This window comes from Sporisorium graminicola, chromosome SGRAM_14 (genome assembly GCF_005498985.1).
Source record: "Sporisorium graminicola strain CBS 10092 chromosome SGRAM_14, whole genome shotgun sequence".
Taxonomy (NCBI): domain Eukaryota; kingdom Fungi; phylum Basidiomycota; class Ustilaginomycetes; order Ustilaginales; family Ustilaginaceae; genus Sporisorium; species Sporisorium graminicola.
This window is the reverse complement of record NC_043724.1, coordinates 268,699-283,463: the sequence shown is the minus strand read 5'-3', so window position 1 is coordinate 283,463 and position 14,765 is coordinate 268,699. Positions and strand designations below refer to the sequence as shown.

General features: G+C 58.1%; 4 protein-coding genes across 4 annotated transcripts; 1 reads left to right on the top strand and 3 right to left on the bottom strand.

Moving 5' to 3' along the window:
* Positions 1-212: 212 nt before the first annotated feature.
* On the bottom strand, positions 213-4,394 carry EX895_002348 (uncharacterized protein; the record flags this gene model as incomplete). Its single annotated transcript, XM_029882947.1, has 1 exon — positions 213-4,394. One exon carries the CDS (start codon positions 4,392-4,394, stop codon positions 213-215), a length of 4,182 nt encoding a protein of 1,393 aa, XP_029740702.1.
* A 586-nt stretch (positions 4,395-4,980) lies between these two features.
* EX895_002347 (uncharacterized protein) lies at positions 4,981-5,901 on the top strand (the record flags this gene model as incomplete). Its single annotated transcript, XM_029882946.1, has 1 exon — positions 4,981-5,901. The coding sequence occupies one exon, from the start codon at positions 4,981-4,983 to the stop codon at positions 5,899-5,901; it is 921 nt and encodes a 306-aa protein (XP_029740701.1).
* A 184-nt stretch (positions 5,902-6,085) lies between these two features.
* Positions 6,086-7,891, bottom strand: EX895_002346 (uncharacterized protein; the record flags this gene model as incomplete). Its single annotated transcript, XM_029882945.1, has 1 exon — positions 6,086-7,891. The coding sequence occupies one exon, from the start codon at positions 7,889-7,891 to the stop codon at positions 6,086-6,088; it is 1,806 nt and encodes a 601-aa protein (XP_029740700.1).
* A 541-nt stretch (positions 7,892-8,432) lies between these two features.
* EX895_002345 (uncharacterized protein) lies at positions 8,433-14,528 on the bottom strand (the record flags this gene model as incomplete). Its single annotated transcript, XM_029882944.1, has 1 exon — positions 8,433-14,528. The coding sequence occupies one exon, from the start codon at positions 14,526-14,528 to the stop codon at positions 8,433-8,435; it is 6,096 nt and encodes a 2,031-aa protein (XP_029740699.1).
* Between the last annotated feature and the right edge of the window lie 237 nt (positions 14,529-14,765).

Here is a 14,765-nt window from a genome sequence, read left to right as displayed (position 1 = left end):
GTGCCATTTCTGTCTCTCCATAATCTAACAACACTGAAAATTTGCTCTCTGCCATCAACGCGAGACACCCTCAACGTGCTGCATACAGTACAGTACAGTACAGTACATCCGGAAGAGTACACACTGCATGGCATAACATCGATCATAAAAGCAGTGTTCGTTCAATTGCACGTTCGTCTCAGGAGATATGTCCTACTTTTAAGCTCGGCTCTCTACTGTCCCGAAGCCTTAGCAATCGTCGTATCGTACTTTCGAATCAGATCCGCGCTGCCCTCGGTCTGACTGAACGCAAACCCTCTCGTCCTACGCATCCTCTGCACCGCCCTCACCTTGCGGATCGCTTTCTGGAACTGATCCATTCTCGGCCTATAATCCTGCAGGTTGTACTTCTGCACCTCTTGCACAATGTGGTAACTCTCCGGGTGGTAGGTTCGCTTCCAGTACTTCCAGCAAAAGTCGCGCGCCAGGCAGATGGTGGGCACCACGAGCATTGCGAACCAGAAGTCGCTGTACCCGTACAGCCGCGGGACGATGCCGTCGTACTCCTTCGAGAAGCCAAGTCGCGGGGCGATTAGCGCGTAGATTGCCAGAAAGGCGATGGTGAACAGCAGCGAACCGGGGATCGCCGCGAACGTGTACTTGGTCCACAGATCCGAAATCAGCGCCGCTTTGCCCAACACCGTCACCAACACCACCATGAACAGCGTCGTACCCCAAATCCACGAGTAGCTCGCATATCCATCCGACAGCTGTGGCGACCCCCAGAAGATCACCGTCACGAACAGATACGTGATGAGCGAGTGGAAAAACGCATTGGCCGTCCACCCCCAAAAGCGCCGCTTGTCGAAATACACCTGCCCATACAGCTGCGGATACCGATCCAGCATCCGCGCCGACAGGAACTGGTCGAAAATACCAATCACCAACGGCGGCAGCACCGTAAAGATGACGTTGTAGAACGAGAGCGTCCAGCTCTCAAACGCCACTTGACCCGAAAACGAGTTTTGGAACGAATACCAAAACAGCGTCATGTACAGCGTGATGTTCTTGTAGAAGCTGTACAGGATCATCTTGCTCAGTCGAGCGTACGACCAGCTGCCGTGCACCAGCAGCAGCTTGCGCAGGTAACGGAACTGCGAAATCGCCACATCCGCCGATCGAGCCGCTTGCAGACCCTCGACACCGCTGATGCCCACGCCGACGTGCGCGGCCTGGATCATGCTCACATCGTTGGCGCCGTCTCCAATCGCAAGCAAGAGCGAAGACATGTTTTTCTTGACGAGTTTCACTACGAGCGCCTTCTGCAGCGGCGATACTCGGCAGCAGATGACCGCCTTGCACAGCACCGCCAGCTCCAAAAACACTTTTGCCAGCTCCTTCTCGAGTGCGAACGTGAGCGACTTGCCATCGATGACGAGCGCCATCTCTTCCTGTTCCACACCCGCCGTGTTGCGCTGGTTCTTGATGGCGGCCAGCCTCTTGTTGAGCACCTCGGCGGTATCGTGCAAATTCTCTTCGTTGATGATGACCAGGTTCATCGATTCGCTGATCAGCCTGCAGGAGAGTCCGATGTTGATCGCCGTCTCCTGCCTGTCGCCCGTCAACACCCAGATCTTGATTCCTGCCGACTGCAGCGTGTGGATCGTGTCCGGCACGCCATCTTGCAGTTTGTCTTCGATGGCCGTTGCACCCAGCAAGAACAAGTTCTGCTCGATCATCTCGGCAGCTTTGTCCAGCGCCTCGCTTCGCCCTTGGATGGTCGCAGCCGCTTGGTCGTAGATCTTGGACCACTGGCGATACTCTTGCTCGCTCACCTCGCGCATGGCGATGCACAGCGTTCGCAGGCCTTCGGTGGCATAGTCCTCGAGATGGATCATGGTCTGGTCGGTGAACGGCTGATTTTCGCTGAGCCGTGCAAGAATGACGGTATCGGCACCTTTGCAATAGAGCTTGATCTTGCCGTCGGGGCAACGCACCACCGTGGACATGCGCTTTCGCGTCGAGTTGAATTCGCACACATTGAGGATCTCCCACTCGCGCTCGGTGCCGCGGATGTTGACAAACACGGAGCGAGGCTTGCGCGTGGTGAATTGGTATCCGAGCGATTCGGCACCGGCCACAAGTGCGGCTTCGTCGGGACTCGAGGCTTGGAAGATCACCTTGTCGCCTTTACGCTCAGGAATGACTGTATGGCACACGGCGAGCAGGGTCAAGAACTCGTCGATGACCGGGCTGCTGCCGTCATCGGGGGTGCGGCCGTCCATGATGGCCTTGAGCTCGTGCCACGTCCTCTGCCCACCAATCTCTCTCCCATCTGGGCCGATCTCGCCAGTGCCCTGCTTGCTCTCGTCGATGACATCGGTAAACGAGATACCACCAATGCTGGCTTGCTTGAACTCCATCTCGTTTCGAGTGAGTGTGCCTGTTTTGTCCGAGAAAATGTAGTCGATCTGACCGAGCTCCTCGACCAGACTGCTGGTTCGGCAGAGGGCGGGAGTGTCGGTGGGCGCATAGTACATGTCGAGGTCCGAGTTGATAAGCATGGCCTGCTGATATTTGACAACTTCGACAGTGACGATGAGCGAGATTGGAATCAAATTGTTGTAGGCAATGACAAAGGTGAGAATGTCCTCGATGAACTGGCGCGCTTTGCCCTTGCCCTCTTCGTTGAGCAGCAGATATTTCATCTCCGAGGCGTAGGCCGTGTTACGAACGATGGCGCCGATCGAGGAAGCGACGGACAGGGCAAGCAGCAGGATGAAGAGCAATAAGATCTGCACGTTGACCTGCTTCTCCACGGCGGTGCGCTTGATGGGTGCTGCAGTGGCATTGCGCATGAGCTTGGTCTCGTGGCCTGTGAAGACGACGAGCCCGTATACCCACGGCGTGTTGCGCAGCTGCGCACCTCGGAGCAGGAGCTGCTCGGGGCTCAAGGGGGCTTTGCGCATGGGTGTGCCGCTGAAGCCTGGCGTTGAGCTGATCTGGATGTTGAGTGTTGCGTCGAAAGTGTAGAGGCTGTTGTTGGGTTGCTCGGAGGTGAGGTTGCCACGAAGAGTGGAAGCTGCGCTGGATGAGGTGAGCTTGGCGGTGTCTGGCGAAGCTTGCTTGATCTTCAGGTTGGTCTCTCCGTCGAGATTGGCCGTCTCGATGTAACAAAGACCTTCGGGTTCAGAACTGGAAAGGAGGGCTAGATCGGCAGGGAAGAACTCGTTGTTTTCGACGCGGATGATATCGCCGACACGGATGTGTCTCCACCTTCTTGGCTCAAAGGAGCCTGTGCCAGGATCGAGGACGTGCGAGATGCGGGCGTTAAGCTCGGAATCGGACTGATGCCTCTTGATGTCCTCTTTGATCTCTTTGAACGCGGAAGCGAGCAGCACCAAGGCGAGGGGCACGATGGTGGTCCATCGATTTGTAGGCGAGACACCAGGGATCTGCTGAATGCAAGCGGTAAAGAGGAAAAAGACATTGGCGTACTTGCTGAACTGCTCGACGAGGAACTTGGGCACAAAAGAGAGGACGTTGTACTTAGAGGTGCTGACGTAGTTGTCGAGGAAGTCGCTCTTGTCGTTGGCAAGCGGATCGTTGAGCTGAACGATTCGATCGCCTTGGCGCTTCTCCTGCTGTCTGCGACGACGAAGCACAGTATCGACGTCGGCTTTGAGCGCTCTCACGCTCCTCTTGAGGCCGTCCATATACCCATCTTTGGGCGGTCGGCGACTTGTGCCTGAAGTGAGACCTGCACCTCGAATGGGAGCCGAACGTCTAGAGTTGTTTCGGCCGGCGGGAGCAGCAGCATGGCCGGATGGACCAGCATAGGGGAGGTATTTGGCATCGTCCATGGGTGACATCTCGTCGTCTGCCTCGATGCTCTTGAAGCTATGCCTTGCTGCGTAGGCGTCGGCGAACGGACCCTCTGTGGAGTAGCCTGCGTGCTGGTAGCCTGCGGGAGTCTGTGCGCTAGCAGCCAGGGGCAAGCCGGACTCGACACTGCCTTGAACGTGGGAGCCAAAGTTGGATCGAGGGACGTCGAGACCCATGGCGGTATCGTGGTGGTCGAAGGAAGCTGTGGAAGCGGCAAAGGGGTCTTGGGCATAGCGTGAAGACGCGGACGTGGGTGGGTACGCGCGGGTGTTGTGAGATGAAGCAGCACCAGCACCATGGTGATCGGTGCCACCAAAGTCGTCGAAATCGTCGCCCATCAGATCCGGGTCATTAGCATCGACAAGGACGTGTGCTGGGCCTCCCGAAGCGGGTGCTTGCGAAGTATGGTTGATGGCATAGGAGTCTTGGGACTGGTCAAAGTCGGCAAAGGGATCGTGCTGAACGGGTTGCCGAGTGTTGTGACGTTGACTGCCGTGAGGGCTGCCGACGAAATCGTCAAATTCGTCCATAGTGGCGTTCGAGATTGGAGGATAGTGTTATGCGCCAGGCTCGTTGTGCGGTTTCATCAAGCGCGGTCGGGTCGGAGATTGCAGCAGCGAAGGCCCAAGCGCGGCCCGAAGTGACACGGCTAGGAAGGACGAGATCCGCTGTTGCGTCAAGCAGTTGACAATCCTTTCGCGATTACTGCTGGGAACGCAGTTGTCTAAGCAGTGCGCCGTTGATGGTGTTGCAGAAAGCAAGATGTCATGGAAGCTCAGAAGCAAGAGGAGAAACAACGCGCCCTAATCCAACTCGCGGCAACAAGGGTCCGATTTTCGAGACAGCAAAGCACAGCAAGGCAACTCGACTAACCCCAACTGCACAGCGCATGACACGCACCGACGGCCCAGCACAGCCAAAAAAAGTCATCTTCTTTCTGAGACACCATGAGAAAATAGTTTGCTTTATTGTTAGACCGGCTGCTTCCATTTGTAATTGGAAGTCGGAACGACGCTCGGACCTGTTGCTCCCTTCTTGCGCATACGCAAAAGTTGCTTCTTGACCATCTTCCTGCTCACACCAGCTGCGCAGTCTGATGATCGCAACGGGGCAGTCATGCAGGAGGAAGGAAATACCGAGCAGCAGTCACAAGCTGCATCGCCATCCTCTTCACCGCAGCCATCTCGGACCCATGTCCTCCACGCCGAGGAGCATGCATCTGACGTTGTCGACCCGCTTCCGACGTCACGCCGCACCCAACGCTCACCCACACCGCAATCGCATCCCAGCAGAAGCCCAACACAGTCTCGAGATCCATCTCGCAGCCCTTCGACAAGCAGGCGCAGTATCAAGCGCACTTCCACCTTCTCACCTGTTCCGGAAGAACAACCTTCCGCCTCCTCCACTTTAAGCATCACGCAACCGGCAGCCAAACGCTCTCGCACAGCCACTCGCGATCCTGATGCCAAGAAACGCGGCCAGCGACTGTTTGGCGTCCTGACCTCCACGCTGAGCCAGTTCAAGCGCGAGTCGGAGACAGACCGTGCTGCTTCGGCTGCCCACAAGCGAGCTGCCATCGAAGCTAGGCTGGCCTCCAAGCTCAAGGATTCCGAAAAAGCGATTGACGCGGTTCAACGCAGACGCGCGCTGGTGTGGGAAGCCAGGCACATCGCCGAACAGATTGCAACAGGTGATGCGCAGCGCAAAACACTTAGGAGCACGAAGAGACGCATGGCTAGCTTTCTGTATACCCCTCCACCGCCGCCAAACAGCAGAACGCGAAGTGCAGCAGCAGGGCAAGAACGGCTAGCTGTAGAGATACCCACTTCTCTCGCGCCCTCGAGAGCAGATGAGAGGGACGCCTATGCCATCTACTTTCTACCCGGTAAAACACTACCGGAGCAGGAAGACGCGCTCAACGGACAGGAGGACGACGTCGATGAAGCGATCGATCGGTTCGATGACACGTGGGACGCCCAGCGATCTCAACTGATGAATCAGCTGGATGGCGTCAAGCGCAAATTGAAGGGTGTCTAGCCCGAACCAGAACCGCTCAACGACGAGAGCGAGAAGGATGTACTTGTAATCGACTCTGTAACATCAGCCATCCACAGACAAACGCGCATTGCACATGCAGTCGGTAGAGATATTCGGCGAGAGAACAGTTCCTTGGTATCAGATGAATGAGGCTTTATACAATTTACAGACTTCAAAGTACGCTTCAGTAGCCGGACGGTTTCGCCTGAGGAAATCCGAATGGGGCCGATGGCGGCTGTTGCTGATCACCCTGTTGAGGTGGGTAGCCGCCCACTTGAGGGTTGGGCATGGCAAATCCACCCGCACCAGGCATAAATCCTCCGGCCGCGGAATAGCTCGGCCCACTACCATTCGACGCTTGCACATCGCGTTGACCATATGACGGCTGTGACTGGTACGGGTTTGCGTAGGGCGGTGGAGGGGCACCTGGTTGAGAAGCACCGTACGGCTGATACCCGGGAGCCGAAGCTGGATAGCCCGATCCCGGAGCCGGGTAGCCTCCTCCAGGAAGGGGCGCGCCGTACGACGACTGTGCCGGAGGGTAGGGCTGCTGCTGCTGGTAACCACCTGGCTGCGGGTATGCACTTGGCTGTTGAGGCGGGGCTCCAGGGTACGAGGGCTGATGCGAATACCCTACATCGACGCCAGGCGGTGGAAGAGCTCCTCCAGCGCTAGGTACGGGAGTGGCGCCATTCAAAGCCGCATCCCGCTCCCTCCTGAACGCATCGCTCTGAGCTCGGAACCTCTGCTCCTTTTCTCGCTTTTCCTGCTCTTTTTTCTCGCGTCTCCTCCTGGCGTTGCGACTGTAGCCGCTCTGCCCGTTGTTCTCGTCACTGGCATCGTACGACGTGTCGATGGGACCAAGCAGCAGTTTGAGACAGTAGAGCTCTGGGGTGAGCTCAATGCCGGTGCTCTTCTTGACTTGTTGCGATTCGATGGCGATGTCGGAGCAGACATCGACGAGGTCGCCTACGGTGGGGTCATTGTCGATGGAATCAAGCCAATCTTGCGCCTCTCGGTCGTTGCCCACAGCGGCGATTTGGAACGAAACCGCATCCTCGCCATAGCGTGTGGAGGCAAGAGTGCGTTTGGCGTGTTGAAGCACCTTGACGATCTTGTCGCCCTTCTCCGACGAGCCGGTGGGCCTGCCATCGGTGATGATGAGCACAAAGGCAGGCTTCTGCAATTGTCCCTGAGTGGCAGGAGAGAGGACCAGAGGCTGAAGAATCTTGGATTCGAGCGATGAACCCATGGGTGTTGCTCGACCATCGTAAGCACAGCGAGAGGTAAGCTGCTCTGCCTCGGCGACGTTGTGGATACGCTGTTGGGCAGAAGCGTTCATCCAGGCGACTTCCATTCCGTCTGGATCGAATCTGGCAGCTGCATCAGCAGCGCGTTTGAGAATGCCCGCCAGACCATCGCGTCTCCTCGTCCCCTCGGATCGCATCGATGCAGAGTCGTCGAGCAAGAACATGACGTCAAACAGCGCCAGCTTGACCAGATCTTGAGCGAGGTACGGAGGCAACTGCCAGCTGTCGGCGCACTGTTGCAGCGCGCCCGAGCTGGCAATATGTTGGGCGATACGTGCGACATCTGCAAACGTGTAAAAGGGATAGAGGTACTGATCCATGACACAGGTAGCGAGCAGGTTGGCGATGTGCCTCCAATCGCGTAACGATTCCCAGCCCAGGTTGGGATTGCTGGCGGAAAGCGCCGTCGGGTTTGCGTTGGGGTTGGGCGGTTGATGCTGCTGCTGCTGTTGATGGTGGTGGTGGGCGTAAGCAGCACCGGCAGCAGCTACGGCAGCCCCGCCCATAGCTGCACCACCCCACGACGAGGCATGCGAGTTGGAGTGTTGGCCCGACGACATGGGAGCGGGTGCGGTGATCTGATGTTGCTGCTGTTGATGTTTCTTGGAAGCCTTGTAGAGCATGTATGCCGTGACACCGACGGCCAGACCTGCGAAGAGTAGCTTCTTGTTGAATCCCATTTGCACCAGCAGGGACGGAATCGAACGATTATCTTGTCTCGATCGATGCGCCCGTCGAGTTGGTTGTGAGGAGCATGGGAGGTACCATCAAACTTCGAGCGCCCTGGTACTTATACCATTGGAGAGGAAAGCGCTTTCGGCAATTCCGCGCGGTAATTGTCTCCTCCACCACAACACTGCAGCAGCAGCAGCAGCAGCAGCAACGTCACGAGCCGCGACCCGAAGAATTGGAGAAAAGCGGTGCAACACGGACCATCCTAAGAGAGAAAAAAGGAGGCGGCGCATCGAGGCTGTGTGCTCCAGGAACGTCTTCATTTTTCTTTCTTCTTTTCAAGGCTGTGCGCATGAACGAGAGCCTCGCGAGACATGCCTGCAGTGGTCTGGACGCTTCACGGGCTGTCGTCCGTTACAGCTCGTCTTTGCATCTCGAACTTGATCTCAACATCGACGTGACGACACGTACAATACTGTACAATACAGTACACTCGCAGAACCATGGTCGAGATGAAGGGGAAATGCTATTTCTTATCCCCTGATGTTGTCAAAAGGCTCTCCCAATCTCTGCATGTTCATGTTCGCTTTCGCTGAGCTGTGCAAGGTGCCTGTCGACCGCGGCGTGTCCAGCTTCGCTATCCGTCTCGAGACTGCCGTTTCCGTCGAGCTCCTCGTCGTCCTCGCCTCCGTCTGCTAGTCCTTCCACATTGTCCTCGTCGTCCTCCATATCTTCGTCCTGGCCGATGCCATGCATTATTTCTAGGTCACCTTGCATGCGCGTGCCATCCAGGCTGTTCAACGTGTCCGACGCCTGCAGTCCGTCCATGCGGTCTTCTTCGTCGTCGAGCGCGCTCGTCACCAGCGCCTCATCCAGCACCTCGGCCGGCATGATGCGGCTGAACGACACCAACGATGCCGTCGTTGCAGAACGTCGTCGCATACCAGGTCGAATGGGCAGCGGATCAAACGCGGACGATCCTGCCCGTGACCTACCGCCAGCCATGTTGCTTTGCTCTGCCGCAGGCGAGGCCGTAGCACTTTGACTCGAACCTGACACTGCCAGCGACGACGCCGCATGGCGAAGACCATGCAGCCCGGATGAAGTGGTTCGCGTCAGCAGGCGAGCGCCCGGTAGACTCGCGGTCCGATCCATCGGCGTGGGCAACGATCGTAAACTCGAGAATCTTGGGGGGGTCGATAGTCCGATTCCAGGCAAGCCCGTGGTGGGCACATGCTCGAACGGATTGCCAACTACGTTCAGAGGGGCATCCGGCGTGTACGATCCATGCTCCGCCTCGGACATACGATCTTCTTGCACCGTCGCTAGCGCACTTGCGTCTTGCAAAGGGTCGATAATTGCCGTGTCGCCCTCGCCACCGTATGCAGGTGTGCCAGAGGCAGGATCCTCCTCGTCAATCTCTCCGACCACCGACATCCTCCCTGGATATCGCGGGAGATCCTCCCCCTCATCCGCAAGTCGCGAGCCATCCTCGCGGAAGAGCTGAGCGTAAGCGGGGAGCAGCGGTTCTGCAAACGGAACGGGCAACCCTGCATCAGGATGCAGTCGCGCTTCCAACGACTCTTCGACTCCAGCTGCATTTGTCCTCGATGCCGTCGCCCTCGTGGTTCCACTGCGGCTAGCAGTTTCTGAGCTGTCCTCTGTCGATGCTCGGACGGTCACCGGGCCAAATTGATCCTGCACTTCCTTAGGAGGCGCTTCAGTAAAGCGTACCGGTACGCACATGACCAATGCTTGCGCCCAGTCCTGACCGTCTTGACCCGATGCCACGTTTGACTTGAGACCAAACCCGAGCTTGACTTTGAGTTTGTGTCGCACGCGCACGTACGGACTTTCAAAATCTGGAATCAGCTGGGCACTGCCCCCCTTTCGCGCTTTGTCCGTATCGCTCGAGACCAACGGCAGATTGATCGTCATTCGCACACGCCCTTTGGTGAGATCCACTCCCTGAGCGTCATCACCCGAAAACGCGTATGTAGCGCGAAGGCTGGCCGCCGCCCCAGTAGCAGCTGTCGTAGTGCTTGCGCTTGCCGTCGCGCTGGTAACGCCTCGATTTTCTGCGCTCAATCCTGCGGCCGAAGCTTCGTTGGGCTGCTCCAACATGGAGCTCGCAAAAGTCGAAAGCCGGCTCATCGCCGTCTCGAACCGGCTCCTCCTTGGCGCGACCGCTGATCGTGCTCCTGTCCTAGTAGACACGGTCGATGTGACGTCCGCCCTCGTGGCCTGCGAGCCCGTTGGATTTCTGCGTTGCGTGCCCAATTCTGATGCAACGAGGCTCGGCGATTCAGCTTGGGTACGCGAGGCGCTTCGAGTAGCGTGAGCCCCATCCTGCGAGGCCATCGCTGTAGCAACTGCAGCAGACAGGTCTGCAGGCTCTGCAGTGTTTGAAGCAGGACCGTTGAGCGGTGGACTAGACCTTGTCGTCTCGCTTGCCGCCGATGCACTGAAGTCGAGTGGAATCGGTCGTCTGCTCCGTCCGGCGGGCCCAGAGGAGGAAGAGTCGCTCGGCTGACCAGTGCCGCCGGCAGAGCCAGGGCGAGGGTGCAACGAACTAGCACCGTCAGCACGTTGGCTGGCCTGCCTCAACGACGAGCTGCTTGAGTTATGGGACCGCGTCAAGGCGCGAGGTAGAGGCTGCATCACACTCGCTCGTGAACCTGCACTGATCTGGGCAGCGGGTGCAAAGGCGGCTCGCAGACTGCTGCTGAGCCCGGCGCTTTGCGAAGCGCCGTCGGGCGTGTTGGTACCAGATCCTGCTGGACTGCCTCGCGAAGGACTGCTTGACAGGCCGTTCGATCTCTCGGTCGCATCCCCACCGACTCTGGTCTTCCCTTTGCGTGAGCTGTTCCGTTCGTCATTGCCAGATTCCTTTCCATGGTTCTGGAGCGTAAATGGAGGCGGACCGACGATGGTCGTGCGGACGCGCTCGACGTTGTTCTCGGCTGGATGCGGCGCTTTGCCCTGGTTGGCGAGCGCAATGTGACCTAAAACAAGCGATCGATCATAGCCCTGACGGAAGCGTTCCTCTGCCGCCCGTTGTGCGTCGCTTGAACCGTTCGAGCCGGATGGCGTTCTTCGTACGCGCGTTACCACAGGAAGGTCCGCAGCGTCAACATTGTTTGGCATCGGTGGTACCGGGAAGGCAGCACAGAACGAGCGGGATGGCATCGAGCTGTGTCTCTCCGTCTGCAGACATACAAGCTCCATGTCCTTGAGTCGCAATCCACCCCACTTTTTCAGCGCCTCCCAACCTTCAGTACGGCCCACTTCGATCTGAACTCCGAAGCTGAGCACATCGCTCTTTGGCCCAGTCACATGGACGTGCGAAGGCAGCGACAATGTCAGCGAGAAATTGAGGCCTCCGCCAGCAGCCTTGTCGGGCGTGATTCCAAGCTCAGGAGGCAAGTGCAGAGTTGGACGATGCACAAAGTGTCGAAGGGGTGCAGAGGATCGACTCGTCGGAACTGCACGCGAAGATGTCCGCGGGGGCGAGTTGGCGTTCCCGAAGCGAGGATCCAAAAGAGATGAGGCTCGACTTGTTGAAGTTGGCAAGTTGGGCAGCGTAGCCGAAGGAGTCAGGGCAGAAGCCGCCGCGGCCAACTTGGCTGGATCTTGAGGCGCATCAAAAGCACTTGGGACCCGCGGCATCACGACAGCTGCCTCCCTTCGCGCGTCTTCGGCAGCTGCATCCGTGCCCCAGCTTCTGGGAAGCTCGTCGATGCGAGGCGACGGAGCCAAGGCAGCGGGACATTGACTGCTACCAGTGGCGTTTGCAGTCAAGTCGTTTGCGTCCGACGCAATCGAGCTCGGCACCGTCTGAGCTGTGTCGGGGTCGGCCGAATGCGATGCAGAAGCGAGCGCTGCCAGCGACATTGGTGCCAATGCTGGTGCCGATGCTGAGATCGGAAGATGCATTCCATTCAGACCAGCGGATAGGCCAGGCAAGCCAGAGTCGGCTCCTTCTTGCAGTCCGGCAAGAGCCGCCATGCTCTGGGAAAGCGAAGGAGTTGCGCCTGCATCGCGCATTATCTGGCTGACGGTGGCGAGTCTGGCAAGCCTTGCAACGGGGACAGGAACAACGTCTCTGCACCGTCTTATCAAGATGCTGAGCGACTCACTCTTGATGGAATGCTGACCTGACGGCAAGAGCTGGTTGCAAGCCTCGGTGGTTTTGGTGAAAAGCGGATCTGCTTCATCAAAGGGAAGCTGTGGCCCATCCCTGGGGCCGAATCCGCGACGGCTTTGTGGGCTTAAGCTGCTCTGTTCGAGTTCAGCGCCGGTCGACTTTTTCAAGGTTCGGAGCTGCAGCTGCTTGGCGGTCTTGTTGAGCCACGTATTCTTTGTCTTGCTGCGGCTCGACGTGGAAGGCGGCGAGCGTGTGCCGTCCCTCTGAGAACCTTCCATTCCACCCAAGTCGCTGAGCTCAGACTCGAGCGATCTGGCGAGATTCAGGTTCGTCGATTCACCATAGGAGGCGTCGCTGCCAGGTCCTTCGAAGCCAGAGACAGCCGAGAGGATGACTTGACCCTCGACAAGGGCAGTCGCCTGGACGCAATAGAAGGTGGCACCAAAACGCGAACGCTGGGATGATGGCAGCCAGCCTGGAATCGAGAGGTCGAATTCGGTCTCATACTTGAGAATCCGCTGGCTGCCAAGCTCATTTTGCAAGTCCGAGATGGATGGATCGCCGGTTTCGATAAGTTGAACAGGACACGAATAGCCCTGCGGCTGGAGGAGCTCCTGCGACACCTCGGTCAGCTTGATGGCATTGAACCTTCCGGTGGCATCAACGTAAACTGAGTAGCCAGTGAAGCGGATTGTAAGCGCCTCGACGTGCACCGAGGGATCGTCTGTGGTGGAGCCGTCACGAGCCAGGGCAGCCGCCGAGGAAAGGCATGGTACGTTGAGCTTGGGAACCTCTACGACGACGGTACCAGCCAGCGAGTAATTTGAACTTGACTGCATGGACCCAAACATAGTGAGACGATCGACCAGCGGCTCGACACTAACGCGAACATTGCTGCACAGGTCAATTGTCCTTGGCTGTAGCGTTTTGGATCGAGCTGCAGCGGCCTCGAGCTTGAGCTGGCGACTAGCGTGCAGCAGAGGCATGGAAGGAGGCACCAGCGCAAAGTTGCTGGTGCGAGTGGGAGAGGCTCCCCGCATCGACAGTGGCAGGTCCTCTGCAGAGAGGCTGGCCTGGGCGAGTCGAGGGGATGCATCTGCGCTGTCTTCGACGGCGAGGAAGTCGAGCATGCTCATGCGACGATCTGCGCGGGAATTGAGCTTTTCACGCGACGTGGGCGATTCAAGCTCGTCATTGATATCGCGCGCAGCTTGGCGGGGTAGTGGGAAGGGATTCTCGAGATCCGCATCGACTGCTAAACGGGTTGCCAGCCTGCGACCGAGGCTCGAAAAGCGCTGAGGCGAGGTGACAAGAGCAGAACTCGAGCGAGGAAATGCTTGCAACGAGGGAGCGGCACTCTGCTCGGAGTGATTGGGTTCCGAGACCGTTGCAGCCAGAGCTTGCCGAGATGGTGAGGGCGCCGGCGCTCGGTCGACGTCGAGTTGTTGGATCGGTGCACAGTGGGACTGGCCCTGCACAGCTCCAGGCTGAATGTGTCCATGCGAAACATCGGTGCGTGTGATGAGCGGAAGCAGAGCAGGACATACAGCGACGCTGGATCGGCGGGCGGGCGAATCTGTTGCTACGCTTGGAGAGGAAGCAGATGCAGTGAAGCTCTCTTCTGGCAAGCGGCTAAGCTGTGGTTGCAGCATGGAAGCCTCGGTGGGATTGACAGCATCGGGAGAGACGGAGCCCGTGGTATCAGTATGCGGAGGCGGTGGCAGTTCGTTGCCGGCAGCAGAGGGGATTGCAGGCCTTGATACGAAGAGGGTGTCGAGCAAAGGAGGCGAGGTTGGGCGCGTATCGGAAGCCAAGGTGAGGCCGCCCTTGGCATGCGTGGAAGAACAAGTCGAGACAGAGCCCTCTGCAAGTTGAACGGGCGAAGGTATTGAAGCCGGATTTGGCGATTCATCCATGTTGTACTCAGATGGGCTGGCTTCATTGGTGTGCGGAATGCCGTGTGCTGACCGAGAGATGGAATGCGGGAAGCGTGAGCTGGGATGCAGATGCCGAAGTTCTCCGTGACTGTGAGCTGACAAATGAACGTCGGCATTTGCGAGGAGCGTCTCAGGAGAAGAAGTGCTGAGGGTGGATGTGGGCTGGTGGGGCGGCGCCCCCGACTTGCGCGGCAACGGTGTTCCAGCAGTGGAGGAGCGTGGTGGGGGTTTTGTGTGCGAACGAGCATCTTGCTTGGACCTCGACTTGAGCACCGAGCCAAGCAGCGAAGAGCGACGTGACTTGAACACGGGGTTGGCTCTGAGCTTGGGGTCGTTCGGATTGTGCTGGCGATGATGATTGGCCAGAATCCGCAGGCCTTGTCCTGGCGAAGTAACATCAGCGTTGAGGTGGGTTGGCGAGGCATGCGGAGCGGCTTCGAGTGGCGGAAATGAGCCGGTAGCCGCAGCCGCAGCCGACATCGATGTCGAAGAGGGCGCAGACCCGGACGTGGTTGAGGTGGGTCTCATCGCATCGAGGCCATGAACGGTGGTGGCGTGCATGTTGAGCGAATCCGACTCGGCATGGATCGAGACGTGCTTTCATACGTGGAGCTGCTACGGCTCAGAGAGAAGCGGCATAAATGTATGAAGACCTAGCCTTGAAAAAGCTTGTGGAACGTCTTGCTTGCTGGTGTAGCGCCTCGAAAGGTCAAGACGAAGCCACGAGGTGGAGCTCGCAAAAGACTGCGCGGGTCGTCGTTCGTTTGAATCGAAGTGGGTACCAACTTCTGATGGTAC